Source organism: Lipotes vexillifer, unplaced genomic scaffold (assembly GCF_000442215.2).
Source record: "Lipotes vexillifer unplaced genomic scaffold, Lipotes_vexillifer_v1.1 scaffold715, whole genome shotgun sequence".
Classification (NCBI taxonomy): domain Eukaryota; kingdom Metazoa; phylum Chordata; class Mammalia; order Artiodactyla; family Lipotidae; genus Lipotes; species Lipotes vexillifer.
The window spans coordinates 744,902-762,380 of NW_006788828.1; the positions used below are offsets into that span (position 1 = coordinate 744,902).

At 41.8% G+C, this 17,479-nt stretch overlaps 1 protein-coding gene across 4 annotated transcripts in view; it reads left to right on the forward strand.

The window, feature by feature from the left end:
• Nucleotides 1-17,479, forward strand: part of SLC1A3 (solute carrier family 1 member 3) — a 74,546-nt gene that overhangs the window by 50,876 nt on the left and 6,191 nt on the right. For 3 of the 4 annotated variants that reach the window (XM_007461845.1, XM_007461846.1, XM_007461847.1), the window contains 5 exons: nt 6,629-6,833; nt 10,192-10,234; nt 13,032-13,324; nt 15,827-16,060; nt 16,612-16,806. In XM_007461845.1, the coding sequence (XP_007461907.1) occupies nt 6,629-6,833; nt 10,192-10,234; nt 13,032-13,324; nt 15,827-16,060; nt 16,612-16,806 (970 nt within the window). The remainder of the gene's footprint in view (nt 1-6,628; nt 6,834-10,191; nt 10,235-13,031; nt 13,325-15,826; nt 16,061-16,611; nt 16,807-17,479) is intronic. The other variant, XM_007461848.1, reaches the window with a different exon arrangement.

The window sequence follows — 17,479 nt, forward strand, 5'->3', positions numbered from 1 at the left end:
TTCCCTACATTTCCAATGTAGGTATTATTATCTTCTTGTCTAGGTGAAATGGAGGCTCAGAGAGTCAAATAACACTTAGAGAGTAGCTTATTATTTATCTGATTAATTAATAATAATAACAGCCAACGTTTCTTGAATGCTTACTATGTGCCAAGCATTATGCTAAGTGCTTTCTGTACAGAAGTCCCTTTAATGTCATGAAAACCCTGTGAGAGAGCTTTCCTTATTCCCATTCTATAGATGAGGAAACTGAGGCTTACAGAGGTCACATGGTACCAGAGCTAGAAGTGGAATCCAGGTATTCTAACTTTAGGGCCGGAACTCTTAATCACTGTACCACCATTTTTTAAGAAGAATGTGCTTCTTTGGGGCTTCCCTGGTGGCGCAGTGGTTGAGAATCTACCTGCTAATGCAGGGGACACGGGTTCGAGCCCTGGTCTGGGAAGATCCCACATGCCGTGGAGCAACTAGGCCCGTGAGCCACAACTACTGAGCCTGCGCGTCTGGAGCCTGTGCTCCGCAACAAGAGAGGCCACAATAGTGAGAGGCCTGCACACCGCGATGAAGAGTGGCCCTCGCTTGCCACAACTAGAGAAAGCCCTCGCACAGAAACGAAGACCCAACACAGCCAAAAATAAATAAGTTAATTAATTAATTAAGGAGCCAGATTTAAAAAAAAAAAAAAGCAGAAGAACGTGCTTCTAAAAATGCCTGAAGTTGGCCTCAAGTAGTTTGAAATATTGTCTCTTCAATGAAATTCTGAGGCTATAACCAGCGTATTCATTGTGATGCAAAATTATGATAGTTTTTTTTTTTTAAGAATTCTTTCTTTTTCGTATTTTTTAAAAATTTATTTATTTAATTTATTTTATTTTTTGGGTGCATTGGGTTTTTGTTGCTGCGCACGGGCTTTCTCTAGTTGCGGCTAGCAGGGGCTACTCTTTGTTGCGGTGCGCGGGCTTCTCATGGCGGTGGCTTCTCTTGTTGGGGAGCATGGGCTCTAGGCACACGGGCTTCAATAGTTGAAGCACACGGGCTCGGTAGTTGTGGCTCATGGGCTCTAGAGCACAGGCTCAGTAGTTGTGGTGCACGGGCTTAGTTGCTCCGCGGCATGTGGGATCTTCCTGGACCAGGGCTCAAACTCTTGTCCCCTGCATTGGTAGGTGGATTCTTAACCACTGCGCCACCACGGAAGCCCCTCGTGATACAGTTTCTAACCTAATTTTTAAAGATTTGCCTTCTGTTCCAGAACCCCTAGAATCATAGAATTTTTTTTTTTCCAATCTAGGCTATAAAGAAGGCAGAGACAATATTTCAGGGAAAAAAACCTTCGCATAGTTTTAGACAGAGATTTAAAGTGATTTGTTTCACACTCACTCCCTCCCCCTCACTGCCTTTCCTCGGAGCTTTGTGGCTCTCCTGTTCACTGTCCATTGCTGAGGGTTCCAGTGTGCCTTTGCTCCAGCAATGGGCAGCTGCTTTAGGACACAAGAGCTCACTTTTCAGTCTGTAAATATGAAGTATATTGTATTTCTAAAGCTTAACTTTCTTATTAAAAAATCATTACCTTTTATTCAAATGAATACGGTACATACTAGAGCTCATCCTTGATTTCCTTGTAAGTTTGCCCATCTTGAAATTCTAGGAGGGTTGAGAACAGGCGGCTTTCATTAGATGAGTGTTTGAGAAGCCCATGGTGGAGAAGGAGTATATGTAAAATAAAATAACAACTGAAACAGAACAATATTCTTGAATCAGCAGTTGCCATCCCCCCTTTTCCATCCTCTCTGGGCTGATCCAGTGGCCCTGGAAGAACAACGAAACACCACGAGGACGAGTAGAAAGACAATTCATAACAGACCGCTGCTTCTTTAGATTTTACATTTCAAACCAGAAATAGGAGTTATTGGGGAAATAGACTGAGACACATTAATGTATAAGACAGATTTTTAGCTGATGGGAGAATAAAATCCATACAAATAATAGAGCCTTGGGAACTTGACATTATTTATGTTACCCTTTAATACTTGACTGGATACATATTTCATTTATCTGAGAAGTCACACCAGTATTGTACCAGAAGAAATCTAATTTACAATAGACTTAGACAGTTCCATACACATATTTAGGAAACACTCCCTCCCCACCCCACCCCAAAAACGTGAATTTGGTGCACATCTGTTATGCTGAACTGATTACCTAAAGACTGTCTTCATAAATAAAGAGGTAAATGCCTATTGACCCATTTGTATCAAGAAACTCTCTTCCATTCCTCTCTCTTCAGAGTGACTGCTGCCTAAAATACCCAGGTATTTTGAAGAAAAGTCTAAATCTTTTACATTCTAGAAAATGTCTTGTTCAATCTTTCTTAGATGCCATACTCATTGGTAAACATATAATAGGTTTGCAGGAATGAATGATGGATTAGTTTCTTGATGACCAGTTATTGACAGGTTGATTTTTAGAAAAGAAAGTAAGACCCATGTGCCCACAGTCAGCAAATATCCATGACCCTCCACCCTCCATTAGAACATGCTCCGGGCTGTTTTTCTAGGAATAGAGAGGAATTTGAACTGATTGATCAGCTCTCTGGCTAGTCCTTCTGGTGACCAGTGTTACTTCTCCTCAAGGTGGGGAATGTCAGAGTTTTTCCACAGTTACCTCCCTTTGTGAAATTTTCTTCCAGTCAGATGGCTCATTTCAATATTGAACTCAAAAGCAAGAAAGTTAGCGTGGATAACAAGCAAATGAAATGTGGGTGACTCCTAGCTTGTCCATTAGAATTGAGGTATAGTGGAAAGGGTACTACTCCCTTGAGATGGTGGGTACGAATCCTGCCACTGCTGTTTACTAGCTGTGCAACACTGGGCAAGTTACTTGACATCTCTGGCCTCGTCTCTTTACCTTTCAAATGGTGTCAACAATATCTACAACATACAGTTGTCATGAAATTAGATGAATATGTGCCATTGATCAGAGGGCGAATTTGGTGAGTTAGTGAACCAGCACAAAAGTTAACTGAATATTTACAAAACATATAAACTTACAAACATGTCATTGTAATTGGAAGAACTCTCACAGAATTTGTAGCAACAGACAATATTGTATTTCTCTGAGTTTCAAGAGGATCTGAATTCTGATGACAGATTGTTTTCATAATAAAGATGTCAGGATGTCTTGAATGGGGCTGGTTTAGCTAAGCCCAGATCAAATGAAGCAAAAGGGACCAGTCAAGATCACCTATCTTTACTACTTGCTCTGGAGTGTGTTTCTCAAATACGTATTTAGATGAACACATAGTTGTCATAACATACTCCCGCAAGTACCTACATACCCAAGGGACCTCTTTCCCCCTCAACACAGTGCCCTTTTCTTCCATATATTTTTTTTTCTTTTTTCTTTTTTTTTTTTTTTTTTTTTTTTTGCTGTACGCGGGCCTCTCACTGTTGTGGCCTCTCCCGTTGCGGAGCACAGGCTCCGGACGCGCAGGCTCAGCGGCCATGGCTCACGGGCCCAGCCGCTCCGCGGCATGTGGGATCTTCCCGGACCAGGGCACGAACCCGTGTCCCCTGCGTCGGCAGGCGGACTCTCAACCACTGCGCCACCAGGGAAGCCCCTCTTCCATATATTTTAAAGTGACAAGGCTCAATGCAAACTTTTCCCTTCTCAAACATTTAGGGCACTTCCTACCAGAGTTCCCTTTTCTACAAAGTGATTTAGTACTTTACACTTGTGCCCAGACGCGTGTCATCTCTAGTGTAGAGCTTTGTCTGGAATTTCAGGAGGCTGGAGAAAGAAGATGGTCACAGAGTCTGGGTAAGAGACAGGAAGAATGACAGCTTGCTTATGTGGGGTTTCGCCTTCCAGAGCTCTTCCTGCATTTTCTTGACTCCACCAGCATCAAGGCTATTCTCTTTCAGGCCCAGTGTTGTGACAGATTGTCCACATCCATCCTGCTGTTACCCTGATGACAGTGTGTGGCTTTGCTTCTAGTGGTCCCTTTAGTTTTACAAGCCTGCCTTAGAGAAAAGGGGAGTGGTTAGGGGAGAGGGGATGCTGGGGTACCCTGAGCAGAAGTGGGCAGGCAGCCCCGCTGTGGGACACCAGACCCCTTTTAGGGGAAGGACCTAAGTGGAGAATCGGTTAACGAAGATACTCGCACACATTCCTTCTTCTGCTGAAACAATCAGAGCTGCTGCTTTATTCTCTTTCAGAGGAACAAGGTCAATATGCAGAGGTTGGTGAGGCCTCTCATTTGACTGTTGGTTCTCCTGGGCTCATTGCTAAAAAATGCCTCAATGTTTGTCTTCATCTATTTCAGAATTAGAGCATATGGAGAAAATACTTTCTTATTGGTTTTCATTTTTTTTAAACTTTATTTCTTAAAAAAAAAAAAACACCTATAAACTTTGTTTCCTAGAGCCGATGGCCCTGTAGCTGTCTGTGGATTCTGGTATAATTTTCCCCATCCCTCCCCCATGGTGGGAGGGAGGGAGATTTAAGCCTCCTCCTTTGTCTGCCACGTTGGTTTCCAGTGCTCTGCCTTGACCACTTAGCGCTCTCTCTGAATAGCTATAGGTCGGGAATAGTGGGCAGGAGCGGCAGAGAAGAGTTGGCGAGAGAACGGAACAGCACCACAGAATAGAAGGCGAGAGGGAAAGAAAGCATCTCGGAGGAAGAAAATACTGCCGCCTGGTACCCCTAGCAGAGATATCCGGCCTTTTGTGCCCACACCACTCGCCCACCGAAGAATTGCAGGCTTCAGTGGTGACAAGCTCAGGCAATGGTGGGAAAGAGAGTGGGCCCCTTCTGGGAGAAATGATTTCAAGCACAGGAAAGCCAAGATGTTTTGAGATATGATGGAGACCTGAGAATGAACCTGGGGGGATGGGACCACTTGGACTGAGAACAGATTAGCCCATTTTTAATGATGGTGAAGTGATGAAGTGGCGCCTCCCCCATAAGTGGGTCTTAATCCTGGGTTTCAAGAAACCCAGGGCAAGGATAAAAGAAGCTAAGTTCATGCATTAAAGTCAAAATTGGCCTCCTTGTTTGTGGGAACTGTAGATGGTTTTCTCAGGGGGAGAAAGTACGTTAAATTCAGTTACACAAGATCTGGGTTCAAGTTCCCCCTTCACTTTACTTGATGTTAACTAAGACCTTAGAAAGTTACTTATTTGTTTTTTAATCTGCCTTATAAATTGCTAAAAATAAGAACGTAGCAGGTACTAAGTGCTTATTATGAAAATTATGAATGATATGATTCAAATACACATGAAATTATAAGTTGAAGGTCATGGCTTCAGTTCCCATAGAGCTCATTAGCATTGTATCAAGATTTGGGGGTAAACCCAGTGAGGTATCTGGCAATCAAGGACACTATTTTTTTCAATACTTTACCTTACTCTAAATATCAATACATTGGTATGAACAGGGTCACTACCTACATGTTGAACCACTATTAGAATCTGATACTGATCATTGAAATACAATATAAACTTTTAATACGTTTATAGAATCATGATTTTAAATAGTAAGGAAAATAGTTTGATTAACTATAATTGGATGATGCTATAATTGGATTTTAGTGTTTAGCGGATTTGGGGAGGAGGAAGAAGGAAGAGAAGTGAGGAAATGGTTAATGAAACAGAAGAGCCCATATTATTATTAAGATGACTTAATCTCTTGAGAGTTTTGGGTCATTTCCAATTTTTTTCCATCCCAAGAGGTATGGAGATGTGTTCCATTGGCTAGAGCAGTTAGGGAAACCTTCAAAGTCATACCTCCTCTCTCACAGGGGATAATGCCTTGCCTGAGGTAGATTTTGAAGATGTCCTAAAAATGAGGGAAAGAATGTTTCACATGAGATAAGATACTCCAGGCCTATGGGACAAGGTGGAGGAAGACACAGTGCAAAAATGAGAAGAACCCCACCAACATGATTCTTTTTAAAAAATTGTGATGAGATGAGATAAAATGAAACAACAGAGAAGCTATTCGAGAACTCTGGCCTACTTTAAATGTAAATTGAAGATAAATCAGTAGGTGATTAGAATAATAGCTGAAAGTTTACATAAATATATCCAAAAAAAAGACTCCCAAGTACATACATAAAATAATTCTTATAAAAGAACTTAATGGCAGTTAATCCGTGTCAGTCTGCACAGTGCTCAAAACTTGAGTTATGCTTAGATTATTCTGCCAGAAACCTTTTAAGGTATCTCTTCACACACACACACACACACACACACACACACACACACACACACACACACACTACTCACTAATGAACACTCACAGCTTCCCCAACTAGTAGCAACCTAGGAAAGAATTTGATTGCCCCTTCAAACCATCAGAGAGCCACATGATATCAATTCTTGGGGCAGAAAATAGGTGATCACGTGTTTGCTGACACAGCTGATGCCTAGCCATTCCATGGCTTTTTCCCTTCACCTTTTGTTGATGGCCTGATTAAATTTGGTGCCAAGTTCTCATAACATGTATAAAATCCCATTGCTGGGTGGGAGAGGGTAGGGGAGTGGTGAAGGAAGTGCTCTTCCCGTGACCTTCCACTGGAAAATTCCCTGAACTGATTTGCTGAAAATCTCCTTTTGTTTGCCTTCCCCAGGAATGGCGGCCCTAGATAGTAAGGCGTCAGGGAAGATGGGGATGCGAGCTGTAGTCTATTACATGACTACGACCATCATTGCCGTGGTGATTGGCATAATCATTGTCATCATCATCCATCCTGGGAAGGGCACAAAGGAAAACATGCACAGAGAAGGCAAAATTGTACAAGTGACAGCTGCAGACGCCTTCCTGGACTTGATCAGGTACGTCCTTGCAAGCCCATCCTTTTGGGTATATTTTGACCACCCAACCCCTCTTCTTGGGGGAGCTGATCAAACCCTAGAAGAGGTATCTGACTGAACCAGTCCCGCTGGGCTTGAAATGAAGGTTACATCTTTACCTCTTTCTAACAGAAATTGAAGTAAGTGTCCGTTTTCTGATCTCATGTGAAAGAGGTGAGAAGAGCAAGGAGGAGATAAGGATTTAAGAGCCCTGCTTTTAGGATTCGGAATCTGAGCACTCAGTCATCCTCTCAACTGTGCAGCTCACCTTGCAATATTGCTAGTTCTTTTGTGTGTGTGCTTTTTTTACTGAAGTATATTGCTGTACAATTACACATGTTACGGGTGTACAATATAGTGATTCACAACTTTTACAGGTTATCCTCCATTTATAGTTATTATGAAATATTGGCTTTATTCCCTGCGTTGTACAGTATATCCTTGTGGCTTACTTTATACCTAATAGTTTGTGCCTCTTACTCCCCTACCCCTATGTTGCCCCCTCCTTCCCTCTCCCCACTGGTAACCACTAGTTTTTTCGCTATTATCTGTGAGTCTGCTTCTTTTTTTGTTATAATCACTAATTGGTTGTATTTTTTAGATTCCACATATAAGTGATAATCGTATAGTATTTGTCTCTCTCTTTCTGATTTATCTCACTTAACATAATGCCTTTCAATAATTCTTACCTACTTTTCTCAAGTCTTCCTCTTTAAGGCTACTTTTTTTTTTTTTCAAGTATAGCCTGTTCATTGGACTCTTTTAATTTGGAACTTGTGATCTGTATCATCATCCATTGTACACGACAATGTATTTCCAAAAGGGACTTTAGAGATCATCTGATCATACCTGTCCCAAGGTTTTCCTTTTGTACTATTTATGAAGAAAGGATTTGGCAGATCAATAATAAAAGACCAAAGGATGGCTTCTTTAGCATTGTTTTGTACATAGACCGTACACTGATTACAAATTAGCTTATCTAATACTTGAAACAGACTTGAGGATAGAATATGTTGGACACAGAACTGAGAAGTAAGCCCAAGTTTGAGCCTGGCACCTCCCTGCCTGCTCTCTCTCCACACTTGCCTTTGCATCGGTCCGTTGCTGGCAGGAAGCGTATTGCAAGCCCAAAAGGATCACTGAACAGGGTTTGCAAAGGTGTGGGCAGGGTAAAGGGAACCTACAAGTGATGGGGAGACACTAGAGGGCTAACAGCAATAGGAAGCTGTTTTGTTACCACCTGTGGCTCTGAGGAAAGGAAGGGAGCCATTACTGGAAGTCAGGACGGGCTGTGTCCTGAGGGAAAGGGCCCTCAGGATAGGGGCTACAGCTCTAATTTGGAGGGAGGAAGCTGTTGCCCAACCTGCCAGAGAGAGAGCCGGAAGAATATATACATCCACTTCTCTCCTCCCACTGCCCTGTGATCTGTCAGCGCCTCACACTGGACAAAGCCAACAGGAAGCCAGAAGGTGAGGCGTCAGCCTCCCAGGCACAGAGCAGGATGGAGAGTGGATGGAGAAAGGCAAATGGAAGATATCCCAGCACGGACCTCTCAATGCCCCACCTGCTTAGCATTCCTCCAGCAAGTAGCCCACCCAGGCTGTCCTCCCCAAACCTAGCCCTTTCCTCCCTTCTCTACAACGTACTTGCAGAGTGACTGGCTTACCAATCCTAGATGCCTACTCTAAAGAATTCCCCACCGACTATCTGAGAGAACCTCCTCCTAGGGACTTGAGTTCACGTGCCATCTCAAGGGATGGGTCTGTGGCCGGTAGATTCAGGAGTGATTTGGGCAACAAAGGGTCTCTTCAGCAGCACCTATCAATTCTGACCATGAGTGACTTTGTATCATCTGTATGTAAGCACAAGGCAGCCCCACGGTGCCTCCCTGAAAGCCCTCTTCAGGGAGCTAATTGCAATTATCCGAAGGTAACAAGCCACTCTGTATTATTTCATACCAAGCTGGCACCCAATGATAATGACTTTATTTAATTTGTACAATTAATTAAGGCTTTTCACCGTTTTTTTTTTTCAGGAACTTTACCCTCAGGGAGTTTGGATTAGGGGTATTTTATTATATTTTCTTTCTGTATAATTTCTACTCCTTCTTTAAATAATTGGGATCTTGTCATTCTCTGTCTGGTGTGTTTCTGCCCCTCCTTGCCCCAGTGACAAGTGTAAGACTAACCTGTCCCCACCCAGACACCTGGTTCGAGCATTTATCTTGGAATCTCCTAAACTCACTTTTCTCTCAGGGTTTGTAGAAACAGACCCATAGAGCATAGATGGGAAGGACAAAGAAACAGGATGGTCTACGCCAGAGATCCCCAACTTTTTGGCACCAGGGACCAGTTTCGTGGAAGACAATTTTTCCACGGATGGAGCCTGGGGAGTGGGGATGGTCAGGCGGTAATGCTAGCGATGGCGAGCGGTAGGTGAAGCTTTGCTGTCTGGCCCACTGCTCACTACCTGCTCCACAGCCCGGTGGCTGGGGACCCCTGGTCTAGGCAGTAGGAAGAAACCAGAGTTTATAACCTTAAAATCTGATTGATGACATACACCTGCTGGAATCTCAGACTCTCCAACTGCCTGGGTCATGTCTCCTTCTCCCGCAGTCTTTAGTCTTGGAGCCCTAGTGATAGTTTAATCCAATCTCCTCTTTAACAGATGAGTCAGCTGAGACCTACATGGGTACCATGAATTAGCCAAGGTCATACAGCTGGCTAGAGATTCCCCAGCGAGAGTGTTGCCTCTTACTTCTTCCCCACCATGAACACAAACACTGCACTGAGGCAGTAACAAACCCTGCCACATGGGCCTCAAGTTCAAATTTTGTGGGCCATCTCCCTGTTGGTCACCAAAGAGCCTCAGAAGCTCTAGCAATTCAGAGTCAACATCTCATCCCCCAGAGGGCCTTTGGGAGGACTCTGTGGAGAACAGTCTAACCATGACATTTGATTCGGAGCACTTGGTCCTTAAACACATGGCATGATACCAAAATGGCCATTATTGAATAATACCTCAGTTAACCAGAATGCTTATGATAAAAGGCATTTCCATTCTTGCTTGGGTTTTTCCTAGGAGCAGGGTTTGATGTTGGAATAAAAAATCCCATTATCTGACAAAAGGACAGATGAGTTGAATTTGGGACTTCCTTGAACTACATGGGCCACACTGAGGGATGACCTACGTCCCATTTCATAAGATCCACCAAAATCTTTCTCTTTTTCCATTTGCTGCTTATTTCAGTGCAATCTTTACCTTAGACACAAAGAAAAAGTATTTAAGGAACTAATTTATTATTTGGGAATTTTTCAAGTGACCATTATTTTCTTTGCAGGAATATGTTCCCTCCAAATCTGGTGGAAGCTTGCTTTAAACAGGTAAACACAGCCACTAATTCACCTTTAAAATTCCTCTTTGGTGTACCAAACAGAGTAGGGTTCTCTTTTTAATTTAATTTAATTTTTTCCCATTTCTCTGTAGTAAGAAACACTTCTCTTGCCAAGCGGATGGAAAGCACTAGAGTTTTCTGGGGAATTGGGAGAGGAGAGGGGGTGGTCTTCCCTGTACTGAAGGCTTTATTAGTTGCCAGACACTGTATGTCTTGCATACAAATGTCTCATTAAGTCTCTGTTAATTATTAAGAAGGCTAATCAGGAGACTCTCTCTCCTTTCCCCCATAGCCCATAAACAAAAGCTCACCAAGCAAGCAAACTCCAGTATAAGATATATTTACAGCTTGCTTTAAAGATTAGGGAGATTATTCATGTTTCTGGGTTTGATTTTAAAAATCAATGGGTTGTTTTTTTAAAAGTCTACTAAGGGCCTTAGAGATTCTAAAGGAGGAACCACATCAGAAAGCACTGCCACCATCATGTATAGAATGTCCCCTCTGTACCAAGCACTAATGTTATATTTACTCTTCACATAAATATGACGGGTATCATTGTCCTCATTTCATTGATGAGACAACTTATCTGTGATAATTCAGAGAGGTTATGTAGTAGGTGTGAGATTTCACAAGTAGTAAATGGCAGACCTGAATTCAAATTCATTGTGTTGATTTCAAATCCCATCCTCTTTCTGCTTCTACATCCCGTTCTGCTTCCTGGGAAGGGGTATCCAGGCTGATGAGACACCTAGCAGGAGGCCACAGTGAAATCCAGTTCCCTTTAGCCCCGAATCCAAGCAACTCTTGGCTCTCTGTGTTGAAGACACAAATACATTTTACTATTAGGGGATAAAATTAGTAAAGTTCATTCTAACGTCACCTGAACAAAAAAGCTTTGTTGCCCAAGATATTAAAAGGGAAACAATTAGACATTCTAGTTGTTAAATAATAGCTCCCAAACATTTCTCCAGATGGTGTCACTTCACCCTTGTTGTAATTCCCTAACCCTTGTGCTTGGGATCTGTAAAACAAACAAAATCAAACTCCAAACTCATGGAGGACCAGGTTTTACACCCTTTGCTTTTTTCCCTTTTCAAAATTTGTGTTGACCATTTTTAATACGTAATGCATGTGCGCACTGCAAAATTCAAACAGAATTCCTTCTTTATTTAAAAAAAAAAAAAAAAGCCTGTGAGGGCAAAATCTAACTCTCTTTATTCAAAACAACTGTAATTATAAATAATAAACCCCTTTCGACCCAACCAGCCAACCCCAGCACCACGGAGCTGACTATTCCAGTTAGTCAGCTGGCACTAGGTGACATCAAAAATGCTGATTTCTAGCAATGCTTGGAAAAGTGCTGACTCATGAAGATTTATTGTATTTGGTTTGGGATTGCATTTACAGGATTTTGAAAGGGAAGCAAATGTATCATCCCAGATCTATTTGTCTTAGATCAGAATGCAAATGAGATTGCAATTTCTGTGTAGGCTGCAAACTGTGTCTAAGGGGAAAGCGTTGGAGGTGTAGGAAAGGCTAATTGGGATTGAAAATTCACCCTAGACAATCCATAAAATGCATAAGCACCCCAGTAGAATAGAGATTTGAGAGCTGACTGACAAAAAGGTGTCAGTTCCTTTGTTAAAATTACGAGCAGTGCCACTGATTGTTTAGGGAATATGTCTACAGTATTGACAGCTGGCCATGTCCTTGTTTGGGAACAGTGCTTTCCCACAGGACAAAAAAGTCTCCCATTTACTCTTGGTAGAGAAATGGCCCAGCCCTTCGTGTACAGCTGTGCTTTCTTCACCTAGACTCTAGATCCAGTCAACATCCATAGATTATTACTCTCTCTGGTGCTTTACCCCCGTCAATGTGAAGGCCAGAAATTCCGCTCTCGTTAAAAATCATAGAGAGATGGGCTTAATTGTTTCAAATAGCCACAGTAATACACTCAGCATTTTCTGTCTGGGGCCTCTACGCAGAAGCTATGGAGAAAAGACCATCTCTTGAATAAGAGGAGACTCTTCTATAGACTTGAGAACCGGGTTGTCATCCTCAACTATTATTCACGCAACTATTCTTAAGAACTAATACTATCAGGAATACTTTGAAGAATGTTGTTTTGGGGATTTTAAATTGTTTAATATTCACCGAAGTCTCCAACTAAGTCTAGTCCCTGAAGGGCTTTGTTATTGAGCGCCACTAGCCAACATTAGTATATAGTGCTTTAAAGTTTACCAGATGTTCTCATATATTCTGTTTAATTTGATCATTACAACAACACTGTGAGGTAGGACCAGCACAGTTATCCCTGTTTCACAGCTGTGCAATATGAGCACATATGTTAGGTGTTAGACATATGTTAGGGATGTTAGGTGATTTGTCCATGATCCCCTAACATGAACCCATAGAGGGTAAAGGGATTATTGTAAATATTTGAATTTATAGTCATTTTATTAGGGTTTCAGAGAAAAGCAGGAGCACTTGCATCTGTTTACTCCATCTTCAACCTCTTTCCTATTATGGTTTGCTGTGTATTTGAGTGTGTGTGTGTGTTTGTCTGTGCTGAGGAAATAGTAGAGGTTTGTCACAGATTAGATAGATGATAAGTAAATAGATAGAAGATAGATAGACAGACAGACAGACAGGGTAGATAGATACTTTGTGTAACACTTTTCTCTGAATTTGGGGTAATGTATATCATTATAGAAAATCCGAGCAAAAAGTACAAAAGAAGAAAGCAAAAATTTCCTTTAATCCCTGTTGTGCCTTTTCTTTTTAAGTTTAAAACCAACTATGAGAAGAGAAGCTTTAAAGTGCCCATCCAGTCCAATGAAACACTTGTGGGTGCCGTGATAAATAATGTGTCAGAGGCCATGGAGACTCTGACGAGGATCACAGAGGAGTTAGTCCCAGTGCCAGGGTCTGTGAATGGGGTCAATGCCCTGGGACTAGTTGTCTTCTCCATGTGCTTCGGATTTGTGATTGGAAACATGAAGGAGCAGGGCCAGGCCCTGAGAGAGTTCTTTGATTCTCTTAACGAAGCCATCATGAGATTGGTAGCGGTGATAATGTGGTATGTATTTCCATTTGCTATGTATGCTATCTAGAAGATGCTTATTGCCATCAACTTGTGTTCTGTACTGAGGAAGATGCCACCAGGCAGGATGGCCAATTGCAATGATCTCATTCGGGTAAGCACAAGAAAATCAGTAACTTTCTGGGCTGGTAGTGGCCTTGAACATATCTGCAAGCCTGTCTGCATAAGTTTGCTTCCTTGTTTTTGAAAGGTGTCAACTCCCTTACTCCAGCACTGATGGGATACCATTCCTCATCCCTCCGTTTGATAACTAATTAGTTATTCATTCTCCTATTGATTGTCTCCTATTTATTGATTGTCTCCTGTATACCAAGCATTTAATGCCAGGTACCATGGATATAGCAATGAAGAAGACAGACAAGGATGTCCTGGATCTTACATTCTCTTTTTTAAAAATCTTTTCCGTTACAGTTTATGACAAGATATCGAATATAGTTCCCTGTGCTATACAGTAGGACCTTGTGTGGATCTTACATTCTTAAACAAACAAACAAATCATCCATGTGCTTTAGTCACAAATGGTATGGAAAAAAATAATAATGAAATAAAACATGAGGTTTTCTTTCACGTAATATGATGTGATGTGATAAAAAGTGACTGGGGCAGAGGCTTAAAATTTGCCTTGGATGGGACAGAAAGGCCTCTGATGAGGTGGGTGATCAGCTAGCCATACAAAGTACTGAGAGAAGAGCATTCCCAGGAGAGGGAAAAGCCCCTAGACCATCAGAAAAACTGAGCTCTGCTCTCCCTCATTTCAGTCCTAAGAAAGAAGTGTAAGTGGCCAGTCTGCGTCAAGCCTGAAGGACTCATGGGAAGTATTATGGAAGGCCAAGCCACAATTTATAACACAACTTCCTTCAAAGAAAGTTGAGAGCAGGAGACAAAGGAAAAGACTAAATCCACAGAGGAACATTGACCTTGGAAAGTAAACTCTCCCCAGCAGGGAGAGAACCCTGTGATTGGTTTAAGCCTCCTGTGAGGGTTGCTTTCCCTTTTTCCTTTGTTTTAAATCCAGACTCCCTCTTGGCACCTGAGGCAGGAAAACATCCATTTCTAAGAAAAGCCCTCACCATCATGATTAAAAATATCCTTTGTCTTTATTGCCCCCAAAGCCCAGAGAAATCCATTTTTCAGGAGTTTGTTCAAGATGGATATGAACTTTGGGGGCACAAAGATGATCAGAATGTCGTCTCCCCAGGAGTCCCCATTGAAATGCTGGGGGCCCTCCTTGGAAATCTTGGCAGAGCTGAAAGTGGACATTTACCTTCATATTATTAAAATGCCTCCACCTTTCACCTCTTTTATGAAAGAAGCCTATTCAAGGCTGCTGAATGAACCTCACATGTAGCTTTTCGAGCTGTACGTTTGCCTGCACATTCAACATTGAGTTATTACATTTCTGAAAACAGGTACTCTTATAATTTCCTGGCCTGTGTTTTTAAAGGACTTTTAAAAGAACCATTGTATTTTTCAATATGAAATAAGTCCTCCACAGTTCCCAACAGGCCCTTCTCCTGAAGGGTGATCAGCTTCTCTGTTTTTGGTAATGTGAGTTGTGTTGTAGTTTACGGCACACATCGGACAAAGAGAGCAGGGCCTTGATTCAATGTGTACAAGACATTTCATGTCTCCGTTGTTCATTCTTTCGAGTCTACAGGCGAAAGATCACAAATGGCAGTAGCAGCCTGTGGGTAATAATTACTTAACTAGAACACCCATAACCTGATTGTGGTAGTACAAACATGCATGTTATTAACTTTGATAGCTCTGAATTTATTTTATGATTGCCTTCTACTTATGGCAAATTGTGCTAGTTTTTCATTTGCATTGTAACATACAATTTCCTCTTAGAGTACATTTATTTAAATAAAAAAAGATTAATACTAAGTAATATTGTAAGTAGTGTGTAATATGGGAAAAACTAATAAAAGTTGTCCTTGATTAAGAGAGCTGTCTGCAAATCTAAAACACTGAAATGCCATCGTGTGCATCTTGCTTTAGCTTGGGATTCAGGCTCCGACGTGGGAAATGCTCCCAGAAGTCTGGATATTGGTTTGGTGGATTCTGACTGTTCAGAGTACTTAGCAGGGGAGCAGGAGACAGCGGGATGGGGGGATGGTGGCATCTGAGGACCCCCAAAGTGACCCAGGTGTGGTGAAATGACAGTCATTTAGGAAAAAAAGAGGTGAGTAGCAAAACCTCTGAACCTGCCTTTTTTTTTCTGGTTTAGGAGAAAAAAAGAATTGTGACCTAGAGAAATTCTGAGTGAGAGGAAAATCTAATTATGCACTAGTTATATTTAAATTTATATTTTAAAAAAGAAAAGAAAGAAGTTCACAGTTTCTGCAAGTCGTCATAGTATTCTGCACAGAAAAGTTTGGAAGTCAACTCCTGACTTTTTCTTATCACTTGGTAATTTCTGTGCAATAGCTTGTTGGAAATCAGACTTCCAACTGTGCGTGTGTTGCTTCTACATAGGTACGCCCCTCTGGGCATCCTCTTCCTGATTGCAGGGAAAATTGTTGAGATGGAAGACATGGGAGTCATTGGCGGGCAGCTTGCCATGTACACAGTGACAGTCATCGTGGGCTTACTCATCCACGCGGTCATTGTCCTGCCCCTCCTCTACTTCTTTGTAACACGGAAAAACCCCTGGGTTTTCATCGGCGGGTTGCTGCAAGCGCTCATCACGGCTCTGGGAACCTCCTCCAGGTACGCATACATCCGTGGCTTATTTCTATCAGAAAATGTATCTCAAACTTTACTTTGAACCAGAACCTTCAGACTGAGGGGCGGGGGTGTGTTTTTCCAGGTTTTAAATGTCCAGACATAGGAATTGGCTTTTTGACTCCAATGCTAGTCAGACCTAGTTGGGATTCAAAGACTAGCTGGCTATATACCCTTTCAGGGGACAAAATGGAAATCAGCTATCCTTTCCTGCCCATTCTCATCTTCCTCGTCCAGTTGCCATTTGCCTAAGGGAGAGATGGCCAAGCGTTGGCACAGGCTCTTGTTGGGGGATGGGGAGTAATCACAAGTGATGCCTCACAGAGGACTCCAGAAGCAGGGGAGCTGCCAAATGACCCAGTGAGGGGACCCACTGTCCCTAGCCCTGTTCCCCTATTTATACTAGTGCTGACTTAGTTCCCTTTCACTTAGTATATGGGAAAGGAAGGAACTCTCTGTCCAAAATACCAAAACGGACAGGCACAGTCTGAACTGTCAGGATGGTCAGCTGACATGTCCTCTTTTATTGTGCTCAGCTCTGCCACCCTACCCATCACCTTCAAGTGCCTGGAAGAGAACAATGGCGTGGACAAACGTGTCACCAGATTCGTGCTCCCAGTAGGGGCCACCATTAACATGGATGGGACTGCCCTCTATGAGGCTTTGGCTGCCATTTTCATTGCTCAAGTTAACAACTTCGACCTGAACTTTGGACAGATTATTACAATCAGGTACAAGGAACATTCTATACGACCTTTTCTTAAGAACGACTTTAAATGATGAGCCGGTGACCAGGGCTTGAGTGAAGAAACTGGGAGAGGGGACTCTTCATAGGAACAGTGTTATTTTTGATATTTAGAGATTTTTACTTTTTTAAACTACAGATGTGCATATTTATTAATAATGCATTTCTAATAATACAGAAATGTATAAAGTAAAAAGTGAAACTTGTCTGCCACCATGACTCCTCATCTTTCTGTAGGTGACCAGGGTTACTGTTTGGTGTACAAAGACCTTTTCCAATGCACAGACATACACACTTTTTTTTTTAATTAATGGAATCATACCATACATACTGCTTGCCACTTGATTGACTTACTCATCCGTATACCATCTATAAACATACCCAGCTCTTTCTTTTTAAAATCTGTAGAATACATACTATGGATATTTCTCTTTTTAAAAAATGTTAAACTTCAATAAAAGGCATTGAAATTTTAGCTTTTATTATTCATTAGCTTTTATTGAAAAAATTGGAAAATAAAAATACATTTGAAAAACTGGACTAACATTTTCTCTTGGGTTAATTTTTAGGCAGTATGTATGACAGAGCACACTGAGAAATAGGTTGAGAATTTTCCTTTTGTGGACTATTTTTTAACTTTTTTTTTTTTTTTTTTTTTT